This window comes from Globicephala melas, chromosome 9, assembly GCF_963455315.2.
Source record: "Globicephala melas chromosome 9, mGloMel1.2, whole genome shotgun sequence".
NCBI classification, from domain to species: domain Eukaryota; kingdom Metazoa; phylum Chordata; class Mammalia; order Artiodactyla; family Delphinidae; genus Globicephala; species Globicephala melas.
Genome location: NC_083322.1, coordinates 51,605,266 through 51,631,982, shown reverse-complemented (window position 1 = coordinate 51,631,982; position 26,717 = coordinate 51,605,266). Strand labels below are relative to the sequence as shown.

General features: G+C 39.1%; 1 protein-coding gene across 20 annotated transcripts in view; it reads right to left on the bottom strand.

Annotated features, from left to right (window-relative positions):
* ADAM22 (ADAM metallopeptidase domain 22) overlaps nt 1-26,717 on the bottom strand; it is a 242,910-nt gene that overhangs the window by 70,197 nt on the left and 145,996 nt on the right. For all 20 annotated transcript variants that reach the window (XM_060304530.1, XM_060304528.1, XM_060304534.1 and 17 more), the window contains exons 5-9: nt 16,033-16,115; nt 11,669-11,732; nt 9,550-9,619; nt 4,990-5,060; nt 1,398-1,472 (exon numbers count right to left, since the gene is read on the bottom strand). In XM_060304530.1, coding sequence (XP_060160513.1) covers nt 1,398-1,472; nt 4,990-5,060; nt 9,550-9,619; nt 11,669-11,732; nt 16,033-16,115 — 363 coding nt within the window. The remainder of the gene's footprint in view (nt 1-1,397; nt 1,473-4,989; nt 5,061-9,549; nt 9,620-11,668; nt 11,733-16,032; nt 16,116-26,717) is intronic.

The following is a 26,717-nucleotide window of genomic DNA, read 5'->3' as shown; positions in this document are numbered from 1 at the left end:
CACATGGTAATAACTGGCAAGGGCTGAGAAGCAGACTCTCCCGTTGGGCAGACCATGTGACTTCTCTTTTGCCACAGGCCTCACCCCTCCCTATTGTTTTATACCTGGCTCACTTTATTTGAATTATCTGCTACAGATGCTTACAGACATCTGAATTTATGATATCCTAAAATGTCTAAAATATGTGTTCTTGCAACTTATTTTTATTCTGTAAAAATTTCAGGAAAAAGTAACATTCACAAAATCAAATCGGTAGGAAGATAGAACTTAGTCCTACCCTGAACAAGGAAGAAGCACTCAATAATAATAATAATTATTAATTAATAATCAATGTTATTAGTTTAATCATATTTAAATAAATGACATTTTCCCCCAAATAAATAATTCAAAGTAAATTAAAATGTATGTGTACCTGAAATTAAGTAAAATTCAGCAACGTGCATCACTGAATATTTTTAGTTTAAAACTCTGCCCATGAATTGAGTATACAACGTGCTCATGAACTGAATATACAACATGCCCATGAATTGAGTATTAAAAAAAACCTGACTCAACAAAAAAGGAAGTTTGGCTAGGTTTTTATCCTAAAAATCTTCACTGCTTGGCTATATAAGGTTTTTTTTTTTTAAGTGTTATTCTATATTGCAGCATATATTGATTAACAATGTTGTGTTAGTTTTGGGTGTACAGTAAAGTGATTCAGTTATACTATACATGTATCTACTTTTTTTTAAATTCTTTTCCCATTTAGGTTATTACAGAATATTGAGCAGAGTTCTCTGCGCTATACAGTAGATCCTTGTTGGTTATCTATTTTAAATATAGTAGTGTGTACATGTCAATCCCAAACTCCCAATCTATCCCTCCCCTGCACCCTTTTCCCCTGGTAACCATAAGTTCATTCTCTAAGACTGTGAGTCTGTTTCTGTTTTGTAAATAAGTTTATAAACCTTTCCAAATGGTTTACTACATAGCAAGACAGAAATAGAAAAATTGCTTTCCATTTATTAGTATAAAGCTGTACATTGCAAACTAAAGAATCACATTATTGCTGCTTCACTTTTTCAATATAAAACGGAAGTTTCCCTTTTTTTTTCTAACCTTGCGATTTTTGTAAGAGAAGATATTAGCCCCTACATTAACTAAGTGAATCCAAAGAGTTAACATTATGAGTCACAGAAATATTTTTGGAACCTCACAAAATACTGTTAATTGCTTTACCTAAGAGTGTTTCCTACTTACAGGTTGTTGCTGGGTAACAGACATGTTTCTTTATACATATACCTTCTCCAACTTACAACTTTACGGACTTCTTTCTTCTAAACATATTCCTGCACCCACTAGTTTCACCCCAGGCACAGACAAGTTCAAACAACACAAAATTCAGCAAATCCTACCATGAGATGATCATTCACAATCATCAGTTCAATATATTTGGTTTCCTCCTCTATGTTACGAGGATATCGACGAAGCTGCAATATAATAAAGGAAATAACTCGTAAATAAGCCTCTGATCTTGGCTATGGGAAACTTATGTTACATATTAGATTCTCAGATATTATCCCTCTTTTAGCTGAAAGTTTGTACTCTTTTACCAACCTCTCCCTACCTAGTTTCCCCCACTACCTAGCCCCTGGCAACCGCTTTTTCACTCTGTCTTGAGGTTTTTTTTTTTTTAGATTCCACATGTAGGTGATACGATGCCATATTTGTCTTTCTCTGTTTGGCTTATTTCACTTAGCATAATGCCCTCCAGGTTCATCCATGTTGTCGCAAATGACAGGGTTTCCTTCTTTATTAAGGCTGAGTAATATTCCATTGTGTGTGTGTGTGTCTGTGTGTGTGTGTATATATATACATTTTCTTTGTCCATTCATCCACTGATGGATACTTACATTGATAACACTATATTGTATAATTGAAATTTGCTAATAGAGTAGAATTTCAATGCTCTCACCAAAAAAAAAAAAAAAGGAAATACATAAGGTGATGGATATGTTATTTAAATCCATGGGGGGAATCCTTTCACAAATATAATGTATATCAAATCATCCTACTGTATACTTTAAATATCTTACATTTGTCAATTATACTTCAATAAGCTGAAACAAATTTTTTAAATTAAAAAAATTTTAAATATGGGAGAAATAAACAAAACAAAATTTCCCCTTTTTTTTTTTTTTTTTGTTTGCGGTAAGTGGGCCTCTCACTGTTGTGGCCTCTCCCGTTGCGGAGCACAGGCTCGGGACGCACAGGCTCAGTGGCCATGGCTCACAGGCCCAGCTGCTCCACGGCATGTGGGATCCTCCCAGACCGGGGCACGAACCTGTGTCCCCTGCATTTGCAGGCGGACTCTTAACCACTGCGCCACCAGGGAAGCCCTCCCCTTTTATTTATTTAGTATTTTTTTCATTTTCATCAATTTACTTAGTTTTTGAGTGAGTAATAAATTTGCATGGTTCAAAAATTAAAGAATTATGAAAAGGTATAGGATGAAAGTTCTCCTCTCACCTCTGTCCCCCATCTACCAATTGCTACTCCTTCCCCCACAATGGGTACAGCACAGTTACTGGTTTCTTCCAGAAATATTTATGCATATAAAATCAAATATGAGATATATTTTATTTTGTACTTCCACTTATCTCCTTCTCTTTTGCATCAGTCTATTTTCATTTAACAGTATATCTTGGAGATTATAACACATGGTTTAAGCTCCTGAGAATCTCTGAGAGTTCTACATAGGGAGTGGAATGATTGACACTTTTACTATATAATCTCCAAATCAGGCTCTGAGACATGCCCCTTCTGCTGATAGGCTTCAGAGGATGCCCCAAGTGATATATAGGAGCTCTGTTGGGATAGTTTGGAGAGCTCTCAGGCAGTCTTTGGTTACCCCAGTACAGCTATATCTGTCTGTTCAACCACAAATTTTCTCCACCTTCAAAATCATGACCAATGAATGGTACTGTCAAGAGTCACGAAGGCAGCCACATCCTTTGGTTCTCTGAAATTAGTCTATAGCACAATCTTTAACAAGATCTGCAAAATTAACTTCTTCCTTTGTGCCATACTTTGACACACATTTAGTTTTTCAATAAACCTTTTTGTTCACTTGCCCAAGGGCCATTTTTGTCATAAGGGTATACAGTCAAACCTAAAAAAATACATGAATGTTCGAGTATTGCATTTAAACTAAAATATTTCTGCCACATGGATTTTGTTTCATTGCTAATGCATTCCCAAATTCTAAAAAACTTTACTTTTCAAAATCCCTTAAAACATCAAATTAATAGGAAATAATAGACTATAATTCTGGTTTTGGAATCCAAAAAATAACATAAACTGCATCCACTGACAAGAGTTTTCTTAATGGATTTTTTACAGATGTAATACTAAAATAAAATTTATATCAATTATTAGAAATCAAATTCACAAATGTATAAATAATAAAACATTCCTAGAAAAAAAAGAAAAGGATGTTGTTAGGATGATAGTATTTGCTTTGTTAATTGTGGTAGAGACCTGAGCCTTTCTAACAAGTAGACTTATAACAAGTCCCAGTATTTTCTTAGTGTCAGAGAGTTGCCATATTGGCCACACGGTTTTATAACACCTCGCCTCCAGGGTCCACAGCTTTCTCATAAAGAGAAATCAAGGGTCTGTCTGCTTAGCAAATGACTGGATGTTGCAGATGTTTATGAAGAACTTCAAGGATCATGTCAAAAGAAAATCATCCCATTCTCTTGGTTCTTAAGTCATGAAAGTAAATACTGATTCAAATTAAATCCTGACGGCAATTATTTTTATCTATTTAACTGGGCTTCAATATATGTGTACATTCACAAAACATATAGAGCTCATAGTAGTAATTCATGGGACACAACAGCTTCTGAGAGGCAGTATGTAATGCATACATGGTTATAAGCACTGCTCTGAGACCAGACTTCTAGGTCAGAATCCCAGCTCCACCACTGGGTAACCCAATGTAACCCTGGGCAAGCTTCTTAAGCCTCTTATGCTTCAATGTCTTTATCAGTAAATCAGTGATAATATTAATAATAATCCCCTCCTCAAAAGATTGTTATGAGGATTAAGTACGTTAATACAATTGAACATGGTGAGTACTCAATAAAATGTAGGAATTATCATTCATATTAGAAATCTGTATGTAAACACATTTTATTTCATACTTACTAAACACATATTAAAAAGAAGATACTTCATTCCTTCAACGGCTTTATCTTATTAGAGATCTATTTCTCTCATCCTATTTTTATGCCATACACACACATTCATACCAACCACCACCACAACTGTCATAATATCTTAATTTTGATGACCAGAGTTCTTATTTTGTCTAAACTATTTACCAGCTCTACGATTCTGGGCAAGTCATTTGCACATTTCAGAGACATCATTTTTTTTTTGCTGTGAAAGGGAAATAATAGCACCTACTTCACGTGGTTAAAAGCACTGTATGAACTGTTGTTATTATTAAGTTCAATACCCTTTGAACATTCATAAAGCAGACATTCGGATTTTATATCCTAGACTCCACAAAGTATTGATAGCTCAAGTGTGAAAATACCATTTTGTGGCTTCAAAACCCGATGGAGTCACTCTTAAGGGGGTATCTTTAAGGGGATAAATACAAGGACGTGTACCACCCAAGTAGACTCCATGTTGTGGTGTACACCCAGGCAAGGAAAGAGGCCTATGGTAGAAAGAACCTGAGATGCCACAGCAGGGGCCTCATAATCCGTCTGTATGATGAATGACCATATTATCACCCCTATGAGTGCTTTTGAGTCTATGAAATAATATGGCCCCAACTCCACTGCTCCTACGAATGTGTCACCCTTCTTGTTTACCACACTATAGCAAATGCCTGAACTAATTCTTATCCCTCACAGACTTCATGTAGATTAAATTGATTGGCAGTTGCCAAATGTTTTTAAAACATCATGACATATACCTGTGAATACATACCTGTCTTTTACTCCGTTTTGGTCTTGGCTTCAAAATAAATTTTGGTGGAGTGATGTTTACTTGTTGGAATTCTAAAAGGAAATAAAAATAAATTAAATTTAACTTAGTGCATTTGCCAGGTTTTTTTCACGAAGGGTAATCAAAGTTTTACTAGCCCTTCTTAGTATAAATTATATAACTGTACTTTAATCATCAATGAGTATTATAATTTATAAATTACAGAATTATAACTAATTATGAATTTTATAATATATAATATTGTGCTTAAGGAAAATACAAAACATTGATCTAAGTAACTGCATTCATATTAATACTAAATAAACATACCACGAAGGAATACAATTCAAAAAAAATCTCAAACATTACTCCTGTTCTAATTTATCTCAAAATTTTTCTCCAAATTCTCCTACAAATACCATCACATTTTTATGGGGAACTGTCTGAATAGCCACTCGACCTTCACTTCCACCATTGACCTTCACTAAAGAATGACACACCAAATGCTGGTGAAGATGCGGAGCAGTTAGAACTCTCATATAATGCTGATGAGAGTATAAAATGGTATAACCACTTTGGGAAAACGTTCTGCAATTTCTCTTCCAACAGTAGTTCTTAAATTGTGATCCTTGGACTAGTGGCATCAGCATTACCTGGGAACTTGGAAATGCAATTTCTCATAACCCACCCAAGGTATACTTAATCAAAAGCTGTAGAAATTAGTGCAGCCACTATGGAAAACATTATGAAGGTTCACGAAAGAATTTAAAAGAGAAATACCATATGATCCAGCAATCCCACTTCTGGGTATATAGCCAAAGGAATTTAAATCAGGATCTCAAAGAAATATCTGTACTCCCACGTTCACTGCAGCATTATTAACAACAGTCAAGATACAGAAGCAACCTAAATGTCCATCAGTGGATAAAGAAAATATCATATATACATACAATGGAATATTATTCAGCCTTAAAAAAGGAAATCCTGCCATTTGCGACAACACAGATGAACCTAGAGGACATTTTGTTAAGTGAAATAAGCTAACACAGAAGGACAAATACTATATGATACCACTTATATGAGGGATCTAAAATAGTCAAACTCAGAGAAACAGAGATTAGAATGGTAGTTGCCAGGGGCTGCGGGGAGGGGGATATAAGGAGTTATTAGTCAAAGTGCACAAAGTTTCAGTCATACAAGATGAGTAAGTCCTAGAGATCTACTGTACAGCTTAGTGCATATAGTTAAGGATACTGTATTGTATTAGATTTTATGTTAAGTGTTTTTATCATCATCATAAATAAAGAGGGCTGGAGGAAACTTTTGGAATGGATGGATATGTTTACAGCAGAGATTGTGATGATGATTTCATGGGTGTATGTTTATCTCCAAACTCATCAAGTTGTATACAGTAAACATATAAAGCTTTTTGTATGTCAATTATACCATAATAAAGCAGCTGAAAAAAAAAAAAAACCCTAAAGACGAGGCCAGCAATCTGTGTTTACCAAGCCCTCCGGGTGATTCTGATGCATGCTGAAGTTTCAGAACAATGTTATACAGTTAAACATATACCTACCTTATGACCCAGTGATTTCACTCCCAGGTATTTGATAGAGAAATGTAGACGTGTGTCCACAAAAAAGATTTTTGACAAGAATTTTCATAGTTGTTATAGTCATAATAGCCCCAAACTGGAAACAATCCAAATGTCCATCGACGGAAGAGATAAAAAATTGTGGTATATTCATACAATAAGAACATACTCAATAATATAAAAGAAAGAACAATTGCTACCCTCAACAACATAGATCTCAGGCATGTGCTAAGCAAAAGAAACTGAACATGATGCATAATTCCATTTGTATGAAGAGCTACAACAGGAGAAACTAATCTATGGTGAAAAAGTCAGAAAAGGAACTGCAGAAGTGGTGGCACTGACAGGGAACAGACACAAAGGAAGTTACTGGGGTAATAGAAATGCTCTATATCTCACCAGGGGAGAATATGGGTGTCAAAACTCAGCAAACAGTATACTAGTTTTGTGTATTTCATCATAGTAATTTTCTATTTCAGTACAATTGACATACAATATCATATTAATTTCAGGTGTACATCACAGTGATTTGATATTTATTGAATGTATATAGTTTGAAATGGTTAGGTAAGTCTAGTTACCATCTGTCTCCATACAAAGTTATTACAATATTATTGACTACATTCCCTATACTTTACATTACATCCCCATGACGTATTTATTTATTTATTTATTTATTTTTTTGCTGTACGCGGGCCTCTCACTGTTGTGGCCTCTCTCGCTGTGGAGCACAGGCTCCAGACGCGCAGGCCCAGCGGCCATGGCCCACGGGCCCAGCCGCTCCGCGGCATATGGGATCCTCCCGGACCGGGGCACGAACCCGTGTCCCCTGCATCGGCAGGCGGACTCTCAACCGCTGCGCCACCAGGGAAGCCCTACGTATTTATTTTATAACTGGAAGTTTGTACCTCATCACCTTCTTCACCTATTTCACCTGGGCCCCATTCCCATCTGCTCTGGCAATCACCCAACTGTTCTCTGTATCTATGAGCCTATTTCTGTTCTGTTTGCTTGTTTTGTTTTTTATTGTAGTAATTTTTAAAACACTGAGGGCTAAGTGGTCAGTGTTTAAATAAATAAGCTGTTCTCAAAATGTGTTCTTAGGAATACTAGTCCTGAGAGATGTGTCAAATGAAACAAAACGTCCCACAGTCAAACACGTTTGAGGAGCACCTGATCATATTTCTATCTCTGGCAAATACATAATGCATAGCAAAAAAAAAAGACATAATATAATCCATAACTCAGTGACACTATTAAATCTAAAATAAAAAAGCTTCCTTTTGAGCTTATATCACAAAAATTGCAGTTTTAACATTTGTCTATTTTTTGTTTCCTTCTAATTTGTCATAGTAAATCTAAATATGTTGAGAGACAAATGACACTCAAAATCAACCCTGTAAACTTCTGATAAGAAAAGAAAACCAGGAACAAACTGAGACAGACTTGAGTTTTCAAAGAATATGTTCAAAACTCATTTTTAATAACAGCAAAACTGCTGAGTCACGTGCAAAGTTTCTGTTGTAAAGAAACCCTGAACAAAGTTTTTAAAAAATTATAAGATTGTATCAAAGCAAGCCTACAATAAAGTCCTTAGGGGGGACTCTTTATTTATTACTTTAAATATTAATTAATGTTTATTGTTTCCAGTAATGTCTATATAAGATTGTAACTTTGTTCTCAGGCAGCTAACCATGATTTATTTTCTTCCCATAATAGGGATTATAATAAGTTTCATAAGATAACGAAGGAACAGTCTAAAGTGTCCATGTAAAGTAAAATCAGCTAGCTATATGCTCATTTGCAGATTTTTCCAAATAGTGAATTCTATAAAATAGGATCTTCTATTTCTTTGGCAGCAGGAGAAAAGGGGTGAGTTCTGTTTCTCTTCGGGGTAACCGCAGAAGGTCAAGGACTTACAAGTTTGTTTCAGAGAGGAAGGAACATTAGAAAACACTTATTTCATTTTCCAATGAGAAGACAATGCAGCCTTTAAGTCATTTTCCTAAGTAGTAGTTTAGGGTTTGCTTTAGTCTAGTAATTTTTCCATTTGCCCTTGTGCCTCTCTCCCAGGGTACATTCTCGTAGTGCCATAATCCAAACCCCCACTCAGCCCCTTACTAGCTGTGGGACCCTAGAAAAAACAAACTAGCTGAGCTTCTGTTTCTTCATCTATAAAATGGGCATGATAATATTGACCTCACAGAGCTGTTGCAAAGATTAAAAAGAGTTTAAAAATTAGAATGTACTATGGCCATAGTCAGGGCTCACTAAATAGGGGAGGAAGCATCTCCACGTCAGATATTCAAAGTGTGCCCTATCTTTAGAAGGAGAACATGAATGAGTCTAGCATAGCCAAAGATAAATGCACTCTGCATAATCATTGCTCCACTAATGAGGCCAAAGCCTGAGTACTCTGCCTTTCTTGCCAAGACAAGACATGGATGCAACTCTCCAATCAAACCTATAAGTAGATGGACCCATAAACACACATGGGAAGGAAGACCAATTTCACAAATAGCACATCATCATAATAAATGTTAAGTCTACAATAGTTCTTTCTTAAAATGCTGGGGCAAAAAGAGATGAGGAAACAACAAACGGGAAAATAATTAAGGGTTCATCTCTATGTTTACAAACTCAGTATTTCACCAAGAATGAATTTTATATATTCTATGTATGCAGACCCATTTTTGCTTTAACATTATTTCTCCGGGAATACCTTACTTTGAGTCTTATAATTTTAAAAAGTTTTCCTTCATCGTGTTCAAGCTGTATCTTGCCAAACTCATCCACTATAAACATGAGGTAGGTTTGCATTTTATTCTCTCTCTTGATGTTACTTGACTTTCTAAAACTGTTACGAGCAGTCACAGGCTGATGATATTCCACATATAATTAGCTCTAAAGCATTAAAATGAATTACTAAAGTCTTTTTTTTTTAAATCACTATAAGAAGATCATACCAGATGGAAGATCATCCAAGGGAAATTCAAACAGTCTGGATTTGTAAACCGAATGAAAACGGAAATCCTCCTGAAACAACACAAACAAGAGAGATGAGGCAGGGACAACCAGATATCTCCAGGCTCAGGCAATCATAGCTGGAGGAGCTTAGACCTTAAAAGAACCGTCGCTTGACTACGCATTCTCTTGGGTTTGGAAAGGCGAAGAGCCATTGCACAACCCCTCCAGCTCACTCCTGTATTCTCCCAGCATCAGAGTGGCAGCCCATTAAAAGCAAAACACCTTCACAGACAGAGAAGCCAAAGCCTGCAGTAATCAAAAAGAAATGAATGGACCTATTCCCCCAAGGAGAAGCAAGACGCCTGGGGAAATGGGTGAATGTTTTTTACAACTGGTTCCTTTCCACGGAGCCCTGCCCCCTTTTAGAGCCCGATAGCTTTGTTAGGCACACTGCAGAGCTCACAGTCTCCCTGTACTGGGGAGCCGGATGACTGGAACAAGCAGAACGCCCAAAGCAGACCCTGCCTCAACATTCAAGTGTCACATAAACTTCTGCGAAAAACCAACAGATAAAAAGCCATGTTTCATCTAAGAAAACTTAATGAACATTCAAATAACTTCATCTGGCTTCCTTCAATTACCAAAGAAAGAATGTCATGAAGAGTCAAGTTTCATATTACTTTTTAAAAAAATCACGCTGTCGGGCTTCCCTGGTGGCGCAGTGGTTAGGAATCCGCCTGCCAATGCAGGGGACGCAGGTTCGAGCCCTGGTCCGGGAAGATCCCACATGCCGCGGAGCAACTAAGCCCGTGCGCCACAACTATTGAGCCTGCACTCTAGAGCCCGCAAGCCACAACTACTGAGCCCGTGCGCCTAGAGCCTGTGCTCTGCAACAAGAGAAGCCACCACAATGAGAAGCCCGCGCACCACAATGAAGAGTAGCCCCTGCTCACTGCAACTAGAGAAAGCCCACACACAGCAACAAAGACCCAACACAGCCAAAAATAAATAACTAAATGTATTTAAAAAAAAAAAAAATCACACTGTCAAGCAAAGTGACAGGACAACTCTCAGTGGGTACCCAGAAAATAACACACAAAACAGATAGTTTCCCACACAAGACTGTTTATGAGTGGCAAAACAATGTGTGTTTCTTGAAATTATTTGCCTCTCTAAGTGTTTGATCAGTGTTCCATGATACATGGAAGAATATCTGTGTGTACAGAGCTAGGATGGAAGTGCATTATGTTTCTCTATAGTCAGTAATAGTAACCCTTTTCTAATTTGTGAAAAATGAATGTTTCAACTAAAGTGCGAGAGAGAATTGAGAAAACCCAGATTTCTCTAAACTTCATCACCACGGGGCCTTAAAGAAAATGGGCAATAGAGAAAAATCTGGAATCTAGAAAAGAAAAAGGTTGGAAAATCACATTATCTATGGATTCGATCTGTTACGAACTGACTATGTGTCTCCCAAAATTCATGTTTAAGCCCTATACTCCTAATGTGATTATATTGGGAGACAGGCCCTGTTGAGGATGTGATAAAGGTTAACAGAGGTCACAAGAGTGAGGTCCTAATCTGATAAGGCTTGTGCCCTTATAAGAAGAGGAAAAGACACCAGACCTCACACTCTCTCTCTGTCATGTGAGGACACAGTGAGAAGGTGGCTGTCTGCACCCCAGGGAGAGAGCCCTCAATGGACACTGACCCTGCTGGCACCTTGATCTTGGACTTCCAGTCCGCAGAACTGTGCGAAAATAAATTTCTGTTGTTTAAGCCACCCAGTATTTTATAATGATAGCCTGAGCAGACTAAGACAGACCACAGCACATTATGGTGGAGATAGAAATGAAGGCTTCAGAACACCTCAGAAGGAAAGTATTTCCGACTGAATCGAAGAGTAACAGGCAGATTTTTTTAAAAAAGATCACTGTGATTTTGCCTTATTCACTATTTAATTTAAATGTATATGTGTACATATTACACATATATATGTATACATATATTCCTGACCCTAAAATATGAAAATAAAGCAAAATAGAGAGAAAAAAGAGGGAAAAAAAGCTCCCAGCATCAACATTTACATTTGCCACAGCAAACAGAAGGAGCACTTACTTGGGAGGTGTCATTTCCTTCCGGCTCGATGAGATAGGTGTGGTTCCCATCATAGAACATCCCACTGCCAAGGACAAGAAAATACTTAGGACTGGCAATTGACTCTTGCCTCAGAACAAGATCATTTTAAAGTCAGCAGCAGCTGGAGGACCAGTTTACTTCTCAATGCCCACTTCCCAGTCCCACCCATCACACGGGGTGCACACCACATAGCACACCCCACACACACACATACCACCCACAGCACACATCATACACACTCACACACACCACACACACCACAGATCATACTCACACACACTACCCATACCACACACACACACACACACACCACACATCATACACACACACACACCACCCACATACCATACCACACACACACACCATTATACCGTACATTACACCCCACAGCCCCACACATATACACACCACATACCACAGACACTCACACACACACCACACAAGACACACACCTCACTCCACGTATCTCACACACACACATACATACACACACATCATATACATTTAATAAGATGACAAAAGCTGCAGGAAGAGCAGAATAGGGCGGGCACAAGGCAGCAGGATGCAGGGAACAGGGCGCAAATCTGAAGTTCAATTCTGGACCTCACTGGCTAGAGGTGATTGTCAGCCAATTGGGAAATCCTCTGGAGGGCATCTTAAGCTACATATGGCCTCAGCTCCCACTCGGAGAGATCCGATAGCCGTCCCTTTTAGAGTAATGTGGTTTTTCTACTAAGATCAGGTCCCTTCGGATACTGAAGGAACTTGTGTTACCACTCAGGTGTCTGAGGGGGGTGAAGCTGTGATCTTCTGCAGTCACGTTCCAGAGTTAGGTGGAAACGACTGCATTATACCCAAGCTGCTAACCATAGAATAGTATGTGTCTTTCATTGATCGCTTAGCGAAATCGGCTGGTTTCCTGAGCTATAATTATAATGGCCTCCAGCTCCGTGTCTATCCAAATTTATTCACTCCTGCAGTAACATCTTCCACATGTCCTCTACTTTCATATACCATTAGAAATGCCCTTTTCACATCTGTAATGTTTTCAACCCAAAGTGCACTTTCTGAATTTGGATGACACTGCATTTGGAATTTAAAGATAAACAGATGCAGTTTGTAAGATACTACTGACAATATATGCCTAAGGAATCAGTGAGGGGAGCATTTTCAGAACAGTAGACACCAAATATGGCAGTGAACATTCTGCTGATAACAGGCCAGACCCAACCAGAAAGCTGTACGAAACCATCACCCTTTGCCAAAGTTCACATGGATACACTGATTAAGTAGCAAGCAGATTGTTTTGTTTAAATAGTATTGGGTACTATTTCCTCTTGAATTAGGTTAGTATCCAAGGCAAAAATCAGTTATTTTTTATTGGATTTAAACATCATGATACATGGTATAAACAAAGCAGATTCTGACACCATCCATGAAGATTCTGGTTCCCTAAATGAATTATTATTATTTTTTTGTCCCCAGGGCATGTGGAACTTCCCGGACTAGGGATCGAACCCCTGCCCCCTGCACTGGAAGTATGGAGTCTTAACCACTGGACCACCAGGGAAGTCCTGGTTCCCTAAACGAAAATATGCCATTTTTGATTCTTTAACAATTAAAAAGCATGTGTGTTTCATTTACTTTGTTTGAGGATTGAAAGCTTTCTGTTACATTTATATAAATTCCAAATAGTATACTGAGTCCATCACAGAGTTTATAATTGATAAAATCCTATAGCTAGGACCAAGTCATTACCGGCCAATTGATTGAGCTAAAATTTTAAAAGGCTGCATCAAAACAAGATTTTGAAAGGAAATGTCATTCATACAAATTGCCACAAGAGGGCAATAAACTTACATTTGATTCCATTCTTTAATGTTCCCATAGTTAGAGGATTTTGTCAAAACATCAGACATACCAGGACCAAAATATTGCCCATCAGTCCTTCGAATTTGAAAAAAAAATGTGCTCCTGCAGGTTCTTTATGGAAAAGATATGAGTTTGATTATTTTACCCTTTATGTTCTTTAAGGGAATTCAGTAAATCAAGAAAAATGAAAAATCTCAACAAGTACTTGGTCATTTATAGAAGATGAGTCATGGATGAAATAATATATCTCATATCTAAGTCACTGCAATTGAGACAACATAAATTATTTAATATTTAGAAGTAGCTCCCCCAAATATTTCTGTCAGCAATGTTTGTTCAGAAGGTAAAATAAAGATGAAAAGTAATAATAAATAACAAAAAGGAACAAGAGTGAATTATTCAACATGCTCATAAAAGTCTAAGAACACCAAAATACACTTGTACACAGTCCTGACAGTGTTCCTACACATGGTGGGTTTTCTGTTTGTTTCTTCTTGTTTAGTCTTAAATGAAAAAGTTTCTAAAGGGAGAAATAAATTTTACTTAGTTAAAACAACAGAAGCAGGCTCTGAGTTCAACTCCTCAACTAGTCACTAAAACATCCTTAAAGTTCCCTTTCCATCCTTAGAACTGTGTAGGATTAGTAGCTGTTGGTCTGAGGGTCTCAGGTCTGTTAGGGTCCTTAGAAGGCAGTAATACCTTCTCTCTTATTTTCACAATATTGTGTCCATTTGGAAAACTGGGGGGTGGGGGAGGGGAGGGGCAGGGAGGAATTGGAACATGTACTGGGCAAGACACTTACACTGTGACTTTGGACTGAGATTTTAAGAGGAAGAGAGAGGAAGGAAAAAGCCTAGAACAGACATTTGTTGTCACAAAAGTCGGCAAGCCCAGTGTACTATTCCTGGCTGACAGCTGTGCTCATCTTGAGATCAGAGATGACAATTTTACTGCTGAAGGGGATATCGACGTTTCTTTTTCCAGATTAAGAATGCTTAGGCTCTCAGATATTAGGAACGGATTCCATGTTTGTAAAAATGTCTCCTTATTCAAAGAATTTATTTAAAATTAGTAAAATGGTCCTTTAGAAGAAAACAATAAGCAAATGGAGGTCCTATCCTGCTCTCAGGCATGTGACCTCCTTTCTCTGGCTATTTATCTGATCCCTGTGCTCTCTCCTTCCTGCCTCTCACGTACCTACTGCCAGAACCTGACCAGAGGCACCACTTAGGCAGACTGGCTAGATTTCCCAGCCTTTCCCATTAGGTCTCTTTCCTCACTTTCTTTGGACCTGTCAGTCGAACCCCTCCTCCTGGAAGATTCTATCAAAGCCTGTTCCAGGGCCCACTCCGCCTTCTTCAGGTGACATCTCTCTGGAGCCCTCAGGGATGACCTCATTCAGTGCCCACTCTCAGCTTGCGTTTTTCTCAGGTTTTTTCTCTCTCAAAGAAAACAAATATACCTACCACATTCCATAGCACGAAGCTGGGCTAGATTTAGCTTCCCCACTAGACTGGGAGCTCTTGCGGGCAGGGCTCACGTTCTAATCCCCTTAATATTCCAAGTGGCTGGCACACACCAGATGCTCAATAACTGTTTGTTAGATGAAAAATCCACGTCTCTAACTTGGTAACAGACAGGAAGTATTTTAAAGCTTCCAAACAAAACTTTCACAAAACTAAAGTGCTAGCTGGTTCTGGGCCCCAAAAAGTAAACAAGGAGGTTGGATGATTTAGTCTAAGTAGAATGCTGAGGGCTGACACAGTATCTTTATAAGGGGTCACAAGACAAGTAAGAGACAGACAGCCACCTGGGTATCACCATCATAGACAGGATGGAGGAAGCTGATCTATTTCCACAGTAAACATCAGCAAACCTACTTTGATAGTGAAGGTTACGTAAAAGGAAGCAAGGCCCTGAGGAAGGATGAACTTCGTTCCATAGAGATTTCTGAGAACAAATGAACCCTCCCACGAGTTTGCTGTGAGTTAGATGGGATTCTGGCTGAATAAAGGGCTAAAACACATGAGCTCTTGAGGTCACCTGCAGCCCTTGTCTTTGTGCAAGGAGTCAGGAGTTTCTACCTCCTGAAATCTCTATTATTCCATACAAATGTAAAAATGAACATCAAGGAGTATGAGGGGTAGAACGGGTACCAAGGGGCTAAACACCCACGGAAACAGAGAACAAAGTTACCCAAACCACTCCTGTCTCCATCTGGATGAAACTAGAAAAATGTTTCAAATATCACTAAGGATGCATATTACAATCATAGAGCCCCTGGTTTCCGCATCTCTAATTTAACAATCTGCTTGGTTTATAAACCACAAAGGAGAAAAAGATTTGATCCACCACTGATTTAAAATTAGTTCTTGATATAAAATAGAGATTTTGACCACGGTGCATTAAAAATAAAGAAAATAAGTGATTGGAAAAAAAATGGATGATACAGAAAATTTGGGGACACTTACTGAAGTCCATGGCAGGTTGACAATGCCACAAATGAGGCAGGGTTTCCTCGGATGTGGCCCTGGTAGTAACAGTGTTCTCCTCCCTGAAAGCAGAAATAGAGAACATAAGCCTTTGCCATCACAAAGAGAATCTGCCACAGCGTTTCACAGGTTTCTGCCCACACTGCACCTCCATGTGCAAAGCTCTGTACAATGTTTCACTATCCAGGCTAGTATTATCAAACCATTTCTAACAGAATTATTCATAAACACTCCCAGCGAGCTGACTGCAAATCAACAGACAGGGAAATAAAAGTTGACTTAACTTTCCTTTTATATAAATGATGATAGACGGAACAAAGAAACAGACTCTGAAATACATATGTGGCCCCCAGCACCAGGAAAAGTTCAGTCGGCGATTTCCCCAGTCCTGAGAAACTCAACCTTGAGTAGCAGCAAAATGGTGTGCTTTCCCATAAAGTGAAGTAAGATGAATATAAATCATCTGAGAGTCACTAAATTAAGTTGATGGAGAAAAATGCCTATTTTTACAGTTATCAAAACTTGACAAATTTACACTAGTCTTTTCTCCAACCAGGAATGGCTTTACTGGTAAGCAGTCTAGGGTAGGGTTTGAAATTGAGAAGTTTCTTCTAGAAGTGAGCCACATTAATGAAATTCCACTAAGAGACTCATTTGTTTGGATTAAATGTTCCTGGAAAAGGTAACAGGGTAGAGCCTCTGGCATCTCAAGGTGGTACCCCAGTCTTTAGATGCTTGCTACTCAGACTGTGGTCTAGAAAACAGCAGCGCTGGCATCACCAGAAGCACGTCAGAAATGCAGAATCCCAGGGCCCACCCCCGACCTACTGGATCAGAATCAGCATTTTAACAAGGTACCTAGGTGACTCATAGTGCACATTTAAGTTTAAGAAGCACTGGTCTAAATGACCTTTCCCATTCCCCCACTAATCTCCCAATTCCTCAGAAGCTGAAAGCTTTTAATTCAACTGACTCACTGATATGTGAAAGAGCAATGTAGGAAGGACTGAAGGAATGGGTGGTTTAAAGGGGCAAATGTTACCTACTTCACAGTCTGGCTTAAGGACTAACCCCACTTAAAATACTCAGTGCTTGACAAGGGCAGGGCAGAGAACAGGAAGACATAATGATGGAACAAGGTTGAAGACATTTTCTTCACTGGGATTCCAAGGAAGGCAGCCTGGCCTGAGCCTGCTGCTCCTCATGAGATAATCCCACAGGACAGGGTGAAGCTCAGCTTTGCTGAGGGAGCAGAGAGCAGGCAAAATGGCTTGCAGCACAAGCCCTGACGCTCTGACACCTCCAAATTCCCAAGGGAGTCACTGAGAATCATGAACTGAGGACTGGGGTTGGATCGGATGGAGGATAAGATAGGGAGGTACTTCACGTGTAATTCTGACAGGCAATGGAACCCAGAAGGCCATAGACTTAAGGGGAGAAACAAAGCCAGTTCCTGACTTCCGGGGTAGCGCTGGTTTGGATTTAACAGTGTGAGCTATTAGCTCTTTTACTTACTAGCCTTGTAATCTCAAGCAAATCACAGAGCCTCCCTGTGTAATAATCTCATAGGGTTGTTCAGAGGATTAAAGAGCTAACATGCATAAAGGGATTAGAATAATGCATGGCACTTGGTACACACTCAGTAAATGTTTGCTACCATTATGATTACTGTGTGTCTCTTATTGCCCTACTCAGTTTACACACACAATCTCCTTAAATCCTCACATCGCTTCTACAAAGAAATATTGTCGTCTCTATTTCACATAGGAGGTCACAATCTCTGAGAGTCAAGGCTGTCCACCTGGGAAGTTGCCAAGTAGGGGTGCAGACTTTGTGTGAATGTGTGAATGCAGAGGCCTGTGTCCTTCCCCCTACATTACTTATGAGTTGGACCTAGAACCTGTGAGTTATGCAATGCAAGCTTCCCCTAGGCTGTTCTTGTTTGTTTGTTTGTTTTTAATTTTTGGAGTAAAGCTGGGGGGTAAATTTAACAGGACTTAAAATTCCCTCTGTTGGGCTGTTGGATTGGTGAACTATCCAAAAGATTAGTGGAGGACAGGTTACTATGTTTCAAATGACCTTGATTTCCTGGACACATTTGATTGGACCAATCAAAACTCTAGCATTTGATTGGCCAGACACAAAAAGCCAACAGTCAATGGGGTGACCTGGAAAGACAGAGCAGCATTTCTTTAAATTGGACACAGACTAATTGGACACAGACCCAATCAGATCTCTCTCAGAGGTCTAAAACTCACAGTGAAGAGTAGGTAGAAAGACAGTAGAAACAAAGAGAAGCAGAAACCAGGAAGATAATCACAAGAATTACGGTATCAGGTTAGGGAACAATGGAAGCTGACAAGTCATTGTATGTGGGGAAAATACATCAGAGGTAAAGGCATACAAGACATGTTTTATAAATTACTAAAGTTTTCTTTAAAATAGCAACTTTGGGGGCTTCCCTGGTGGCGCAGTGGTTGAGAGTCCGCCTGCCGATGCAGGGGACGCGGGTTCGTGACCCGGTCCGGGAAGATCCCACATGCCGCGGAGCGGCTGGGCCCGTGAGCCATGGCCGCTGAGCCTGTACGTCCAGAGCCTGTGCTCCGCAACGGGAGAGGCCACAACAGTGAGAGGCCCGCGTACCGCAAAAAAAAAAAAAAAAAAAAAAAACCAACTTTGGAAACATGTTATCTTAAATCATAAAAAAGGACAAAGAATTCATGTTTTGAAACAATCCATTATATAGGGGCTAAACAGATGATTAGATAATAGAAAACAATCTTTCACTAATTTCTGATTCTGATAAATAGGAGTCAATCCAAAAACAGCATATGATCATGATCCATCTGCACAAAAGCCGAACACTGGAAATGAAGTGAAGAGCTCAATATGGCTGAATCATTATCAAATGTTTCCATGACACTTCAAGAGAAGCACAAACACCGGGGGGTGGGGTGGGGGGGACAGCTCCTCAATTTAGACTATTGTAATTCAAATCTTGAGGGTCTCAACTGGCATTATATGTAATTCTTCTAAATAATGGTGGAAATTAATTTTTGTGTTTTAACTTTTTTTTCAGGAATTATTCGCCATAAATCAACAATTATTTGAACTTAGAGCTAAAGTAGATTGTTTTTTTCCTTTGACATGCCTGGAAATATTTCTTAGTCCAGAATAGAGGCCTTAATGTTAAAGGGCTTCTTTAATTTATATAAATCTATACTTAAATTATTAAAATAAATAGACAAAATAAATTTAATAGATTTTTGCTTTTAAATAAGTATTTTCACACATTATTTTTAAAATAATAAATGCTTATGGCAAAAATCCTAAGAATTCAGGTGGTACATGGTAAAGAGTGAAAATATCCCCTTCCTACACATTGTCCAGGCTGCAGTTGCTTCCTAAAAGGTAAGCATTTTTGACAGATTTTGTGTACCACATCAGGAGTTGTCCATGCATATTTAAGGAAATGTGTATATACATAAATATACATATATCCTTTTCAGTGCATAAATGAGTTAACACTACCCATACTGTTCTGCCACTTGAGTTTTTTCCTTAAGGTAACCTTAACATCAACCTCATTGTTTCAATTGTGGCAGAATATTCTACCACAGGGGTGAACCACAATTCATTTAAACAATCCTGTACAAATGGACATTTAGGTTATTGCAACAAACATTCTTTCATATATTTCTGTGCACTTCTGTCAGTATATATGTAGGATAGATTACCAGATGTGTAGGTCAAAGAATATGTGCATTTAAAATTTTAGTGGATAGTTTAAAAGACAAATATAATTGTATTTCTTTACACATATCTGTTTTAAAAGATGCATGGCATTTTAAAATAATAAAATGCATTTTATTTTTTTTGCGGTACGCAGGCCTCTCACTGTTGTGGCTTCTCCCGTTGCTTTTTTTTTTGCGGTACGCGGGCCTCTCACTGTTGTGGCCTCTCCCGTTGCAGAGCACAGGCTCCGGACGCGCAGGCTCAGCAGCCATGGCTCACGGGCCCAGCCCCTCCGCGGCATGTGGGATCTTCCCGGACCGGGGCACGAACCCGCGTCCCCTGCATCAGCAGGCGGACTCTCAACCACTGCGCCACCAGGGAAGCCCTAAATTGCATTTTATTAAAAATTACATATTTTAATAAAGACTACCATTTAAACCAACTTTCTCAAATCTTATCAATAATAAAGATTCTCCATATCTTCACATGACTTTCTTAAGGAACGAGATGCTTTATGGAAGTAGGTATTGTAAAAAATAACCTAAGACAGATGCTGTAGGAAAAGAAAAAAGCCAGCACATCCCAACAGAGTTTAGCTCTTTATCCAACTGCCAGTCTTGGCTTTATTCCTTACTGTCCCTTGTTCCAGAAATAAATCCATTGTCCTTAAAGCTTTCTTCATACTCCTTGATTTAATAACACAGTCATAACAGTACAGATGTTTATTTTTAGCTAATTAGATAGTTGTAGCTAAAAAAACTACCCACCTCTATAAAAATGAACTATATGATAATTCACATGTCATATTGGTTTATCTTCCCTGTGGAAAAAAACCTTACTGAAATTTAATTCTAGGGGAGTCGAAATAATCATTTATTTGAAAAATTCAAACACAAACCACATTTTTATTAAGCATTCAAAAGAAAAGCAGAATTTATTACAAATATGCTGAGATGATAATGCAAAGGAAGTTACACAGCCTGGGTTATAAAACTATGAAAACCCAATAAAAGAAACTAATTAGAGCACAGCTGCAAGGCCACGGTCATCTGCTCTCCATCCAGACCCTCAAAGGAAACTACAACTTTATCAGCTCCAAGATGGACCAGGGCCACCTCTTCCAAAAAGCCTTCTCAGATTCCTCCTCCTCATAAAATTAACCTTGCTAACCATTCTTTCTCTGAATTTTCATATTTTATCTCCTTCTACCTGCATTCTTGTTTCTGTCCCATGCCCCCACTAAACTATGGTCTCCTTTCAGGGAAGCACAGGTGCCTGATTTACATCCCCAAGTGTGCTGTTAGGGGGAGAGCCTCCCAGAATCTCAGCTTCCTCATCAATCAAATGGGGAAAATAACAACCCACACTGCCTCACAAAAGGATGCAGTGGAATCCATGAGATACAAAGTCAAGTCCACTGTAAACTGCTATATAATTAGGTGCAGTCAGGCAATATTTACTCAGTGAGGGATTCTATATGTCCCTATAGCTATGATTCTCATACTTTATTTGTTAAGACTAACAAATTGTTAAATTCAGGGCATTAGCTAATTAATAATGCAGATTACTGTGCCTCTCGCCCAGAGAGTCTGTTTAGGCAGCTCTGAGGTTAGACCCAAGAATCTGCATTTTAACAAATATCCCATGGTTTTCTTACTCTAAGAATACACTAGGGCAGTGGTCCTCAACCTTGGCTGCATATCAGAAACACCTTGGGGAGCTTTCAAAATCCCAATGCTCAGGCTGTACTCCAACCCAATTAAATCATACTCTCTGGAGACGGGACGCAGGCCTCAGCATCTTTTTAAGTGCTCCAGATGATTCAATGAAGCTACAGTGTCTGAAAGTCCCTGCCCTAAAGAAATATTGCTCAACAGCAGGGGTTCTCAAAACTGACTATCAGAATCACCGTGACTCCCAGAATCACCCACTGGTTCCCAGGCATTCCCTCAGACCTACTGGATCCAAATCTCCAAGGAGAGAGGGCTCTAGGCTTTTTAGGGTTGCAGAAAGTTCCCCAGCTGATTTTGATGATCATATTTGGAATTACTAACCTAAAAATATGCAACCCAATACCAAACCATCCCCAGGTAGAGGATCCCAGAAAGACTGAGATCTTTCAGAGAATGAAAGTGTCTGCCACATCCTGGGCATTCTGCTTGGTGATGAATGTACTATTTCATGATGACTGATGAAGTGAATATTAATTTTTCCATTTCACAAGTGAGAAAATGTAGATTTAAAGTGAGCCTTCACACCCAGGTATGCCTGATGCAGAGTCAAGTCTCTTTACGTTGGTGGTTCTCAAAGAGTGGTGTCCAGCCCCAAAGCATCAGCTTATTAGAAATGTAAATTCTTAAGCCGCTCCCCAGACATACTCCATCAGAGGCTCTGGAAGCTCTCCAGTGACTTCCAGGCACTCAAAATTTAAGAACAACTGCTTTTTGCTACATCTGCCTCTGCATTTTAAAGCTCCTCATTTGCTGAGCTCCCTGAAATCCTACACCAGTTCCTGAGCAAAGTCTAACTGAAGCATAAAAGATATAAACAGCCATAGCTCTTCTCCACTTCTCTTTTTCTCCCAAAGCCAGCTGGTTTTATCAGAAACAGAATTGAGGGCAAAAGGTGAAATAAGAATACGTGAGGGACTTTCCTGGTGGCGCAGTGGATAAGACTCTGCACTCCCAATGCAGGGGGCCCAGGTTCAATCCCTGGTCAGGGAACTAGATCTCATATGCATGCCACATCTAAGAAGCCCACCTGCTGCAACTAAGACCTGGTGCAACCAAATAAATAAATAAAAATATTAAAAAAAGATTATGTGAGAATTTTACCATGTACAGAGCCAGGAAGAGCAGAGCTATTCTTTGTAGGTGCTGGTAAGAGGGTACCATACAGGATGTTTTGCCAGGACTCAAGGGACTAGAGCAGTCAACATCCCATTAGCCTGGAACTAAGGGGTCTCCCAGGATGCAGGTCATTCAGTGCTCCATCCATGAAAGTCACAGGCAAATCAGCGTGAGTTTGGTCACCCCAAAAGGGACAGAGTTACTCCAGACACTTCCAGACCCAAACACTAACCTGTAACCCTTGTGTTCCTGCTCTGCTCCCTGAGTCATAGCTCTCTACCCCTCTGTGGGCACCAGTCCCAGGACTGGCTTCTGCCCTGCAGATTGGGGTTCATGCCAGTCATTCTCTTCCATACGTGAGACCCTTGCTCACTCTAGAAGTTCGCCACCCTGGGTGCACATTAGTGTCATGTTACTGCCACGAGGGAAGTTTTTTTTTAAAAAGATCAAGGCTTATTCCGTGCCATTTATATCAGGACCTCTAGGGATGGGACCTGAACATTATTTTAAACTGCCCAGATGATTCCAATATGCTGCCTTAGGTTGAGAAGCTATGCTCTAGGCAATTTCCCCTTTGCAGGAACTGAAGACCTGTCCCTGAACTCTTCTGCATCCAGGCACGTGCACTGGCCAGACTTCTGTTTGTGGCTGCATGGCTGGAATCTGTTCTGCCGGGCATTTGTCTACAATAGCCTCTTCCCAATTTCCTCCTGATTGGCATTGACATGACGCGCCTCTCCCTCCCAATAGTGAGAAATGACATTTTAAAGTCAAGAATATTCTGAGTCTCCCTAGGGTCATCTGCATCAAGGAAATTCCTAGAAAAGCTAAATCTTATTTTGGAGAGGATCCAGCAACCTACCCTGATTAAAATGTATAACCTGGAATTATATAGAATCAGATGGGATTCATAAAAGGGACATACTTTAAACATTTGTTCAGTTACAGAATGTAAGCTTATCTGATTCTACAGGCTCTCCAAGGAAAATAGACAGAAAAGCAAGCTCATCTTACTTTACAGTAAATTAAATTAAATAAAGCTATCACATGGTCGATGATCCATGGATCTACATTATGCATGTCAAAATCTTTACCAGTTCATGCCAAAATAAGAGAAAAAAAAAGGGCAATTCAGTCAGTTTTTCATAAAGCTAAATGCATTTAATTTTCATATAACTGTCCTTTGTTTTGAGATTTATTCTTGCCTTCTTTTTATTAAAATTATCCATTTTTAATAGGCTTTTTTATTTTGAAATAATTGTAGATTCACAGAAAAGTTGCAAAGATGATACAGAGAGTTCTAGTATATCTACCACTCAGTTTCTCCCATTGTTACCATCTTACATCACCTGAGTACGTTTGGCAAAACTAAAAGACTGATATCAGAATGTTACCGATTACTAGGCTCTGAACATTTAGATTTCACTAGTGTTTCCATTAACTTCCTCTTTCTGTTCCAGAATCCAGTCCAGGTTACCATATTGCATTAGTTGTCACAGTCATTCTTTTTGCACTGGGAGCAATAGTAAATAGAATTTAGGTATTTTGAAGGGGCTGTTTCCATATCCAGTAAAATAAAAAGACTGGCAACCCTATATTGATCTAAAATTTGTTTTGTTAGTATACTGGGCTATGAAATGCAAGTCCAGGATCAAGAGTATGAATGAATATTTCCTAGACTCTAACTTAGCACTATAGGTTTCAAAATAAGTTTTTTTAAAAACTACCCTTATGTAAACAAGCTTAATTTAAATGACTTATTAAAATGTAATTTTTAATATAACCCATAGAGATAATTTCTGAAAGGTTACCCAATAACACTTTTCTATAACAATAATCTAGGACTCCTCACTGCCTGAAATTGTTCTGGACTGTCCTTTCAAGGATGTTTGCAGAGTGAAAAGAGTTTTGAAGATAGAGCTATCTCCCTCTAGAGCAAAAAAGAAGCATGTTTACTTCCTATGATAAAAGATTCGAGTTTTTTAAATTCAGAATTTCTCTAGTAACACAACATGCTGTGTGTGCAGGTGTCACCTCGCCCTTTCCTCTGTCACCCTCTGGGGATCGAGGCTCACGATACAAGCATATGAAAATGCAGCTATTCTGGCTACTTCTTTGACCCAGGATCTCCTGTCTTCCGCCAGCATAGATGAAACTGCAACAGGCTAACTTGTTAACTTGCAAGTAGGATAAAATCTAAGACCCTCACAGTTGTTGAAACTTGGATTTCCATTTTCCCCTGAAGATTAGGAGACTTGTTAACAGTGAGCCTCCATTCCCACATTTGCATTTTGCTGTAGGATACAAATCAGCTGCAGATAAGAATAAGATACACATTGTCCATCTTATTACAGCTAGCCTGTCTCTCATTTATACCACTAGTTGACACCTTTGGACATTTGTGTTCGCCATCCCATTCCAGGATATAAGTGTTCAAGCAGTATCAAAATTATCACCTCATTTCAACATCGAAAGCTAAATGGTCCTTCAAAATCTCAGCACTAAGGCTTCCCTGGTAGCGCAGTGGTTGAGAGTCTGCCTGCCGATGCAGGGTACACGGGTTCGTGCCCCGGTCCGGGAGGATCCCACATGCCGCGGAGCAGCTGGACCCGTGAGCCATGGCCGCTGAGCCTGCGCGTCCGGAGCCTGTGCTCCGCAACGGGAGAGGCCACAACAGTGAGAGGCCCGCGTACGGCAAAAAAAAAAAAAATCTCTCCACTATTTTAATACTCATCGATAAGCACTAGGATCTTGCAGCATAGTCATCAACCGAAAAACATTTTAAAAACTAAAAGAAGACAAATCTAGCTGACAAAAAAGGAAATAATTTCATTTAAAAATATGCATGGTTCCGGTTGAAGAGGAAAGATATAAGAATATTATTGCAGCAAATATTCTTGAATATTATTGTAGTGAAAGTTTCTACAAGAAAGGAGAAAAGAGACAGAACTAGAAAGCCAGCCATTGGATATAAATAAAAGTGATATGCAAAAGTTTCTTATTGGAAAATGGTGAACACGACAGAAAATAGGAACCATAAATGTCTTATGAGCTCTCAAGTTTTAAAAAAAAAAAGTCCACTAGAGACACAGTGAACTTAAAATCTATTTTTATTGTTGTGCAGGAATCTTTCCTTATACTGATTTCCCCTGGGTATTGTCAGCTGTGGAAAACAAAACATAAAAATGATGATAGGTTTCCAGGAGTTAAAGTTCACAAGTATCCTAACTGAACAATTGTTAAAGTCTTTTTGAGATGCACTCCATTTTTAAAAGTTAAAGACTTACTCCCTCTCCTCTTGTATGTAGGCTCAGGCACCTCCAGCACATGCTCTAATTGTTTTTACATCAATTATAATAAAAATGCCTTCTGTATTCATTTCCTAGGACTCTCATAACAGATTACCAAAACCTGGGAGGCTTAAAACAACAGAAATCTATTCTCTCACAGTACTGCAGATGAGAAGTCTGAAATCAAGGTGTTGGCAGAGCCATGCTCCCTCTAGACAAGAATCCTTCCTTGCTTCTTCCTAACTTCCAGTGGTTGCCAACAATTCTAAGTGTTCCTTGTCTTGGAGATGCAACCTCCAATCTCTGCCACCTTCTTCACATGGCATTCTTCCTCTGCGTCTGTCCCTGCATCTCTGTGTCTCCACTTCCCTCTTATAAGGACACCAGTCATTGGATTGGGGCCCTCCTCTTAACATGATCACACCTGAAAAGGCCCTGTTTGCAAAAAAGGTCACATTCACAGGTACCAGGGGACATGACTTTTGAGGGGACACTATTCAACATAGTACAATTTCTCATCTCTTTCAATGTGACCAACTGAATTTTTATATTCCTAATCCAGAGATTTTGCTTCTAAGAAGCTTGGCTCAGTGAAATAAACTGCAGGTGTCTACTACAGCAGCCCTCATCTAAAAAGATTAACCCGTATCTTAATTACCTCTAGCCAGACATTCTAGTTTCCCATAGCTTAATTTAACAATACTCATCATTATTTTACACAAATAATACGGTAAACCTGATCTTCAGTTCTTTTATTAAGTCGAACAGAGCTTCCAAAATTGCTTATTTT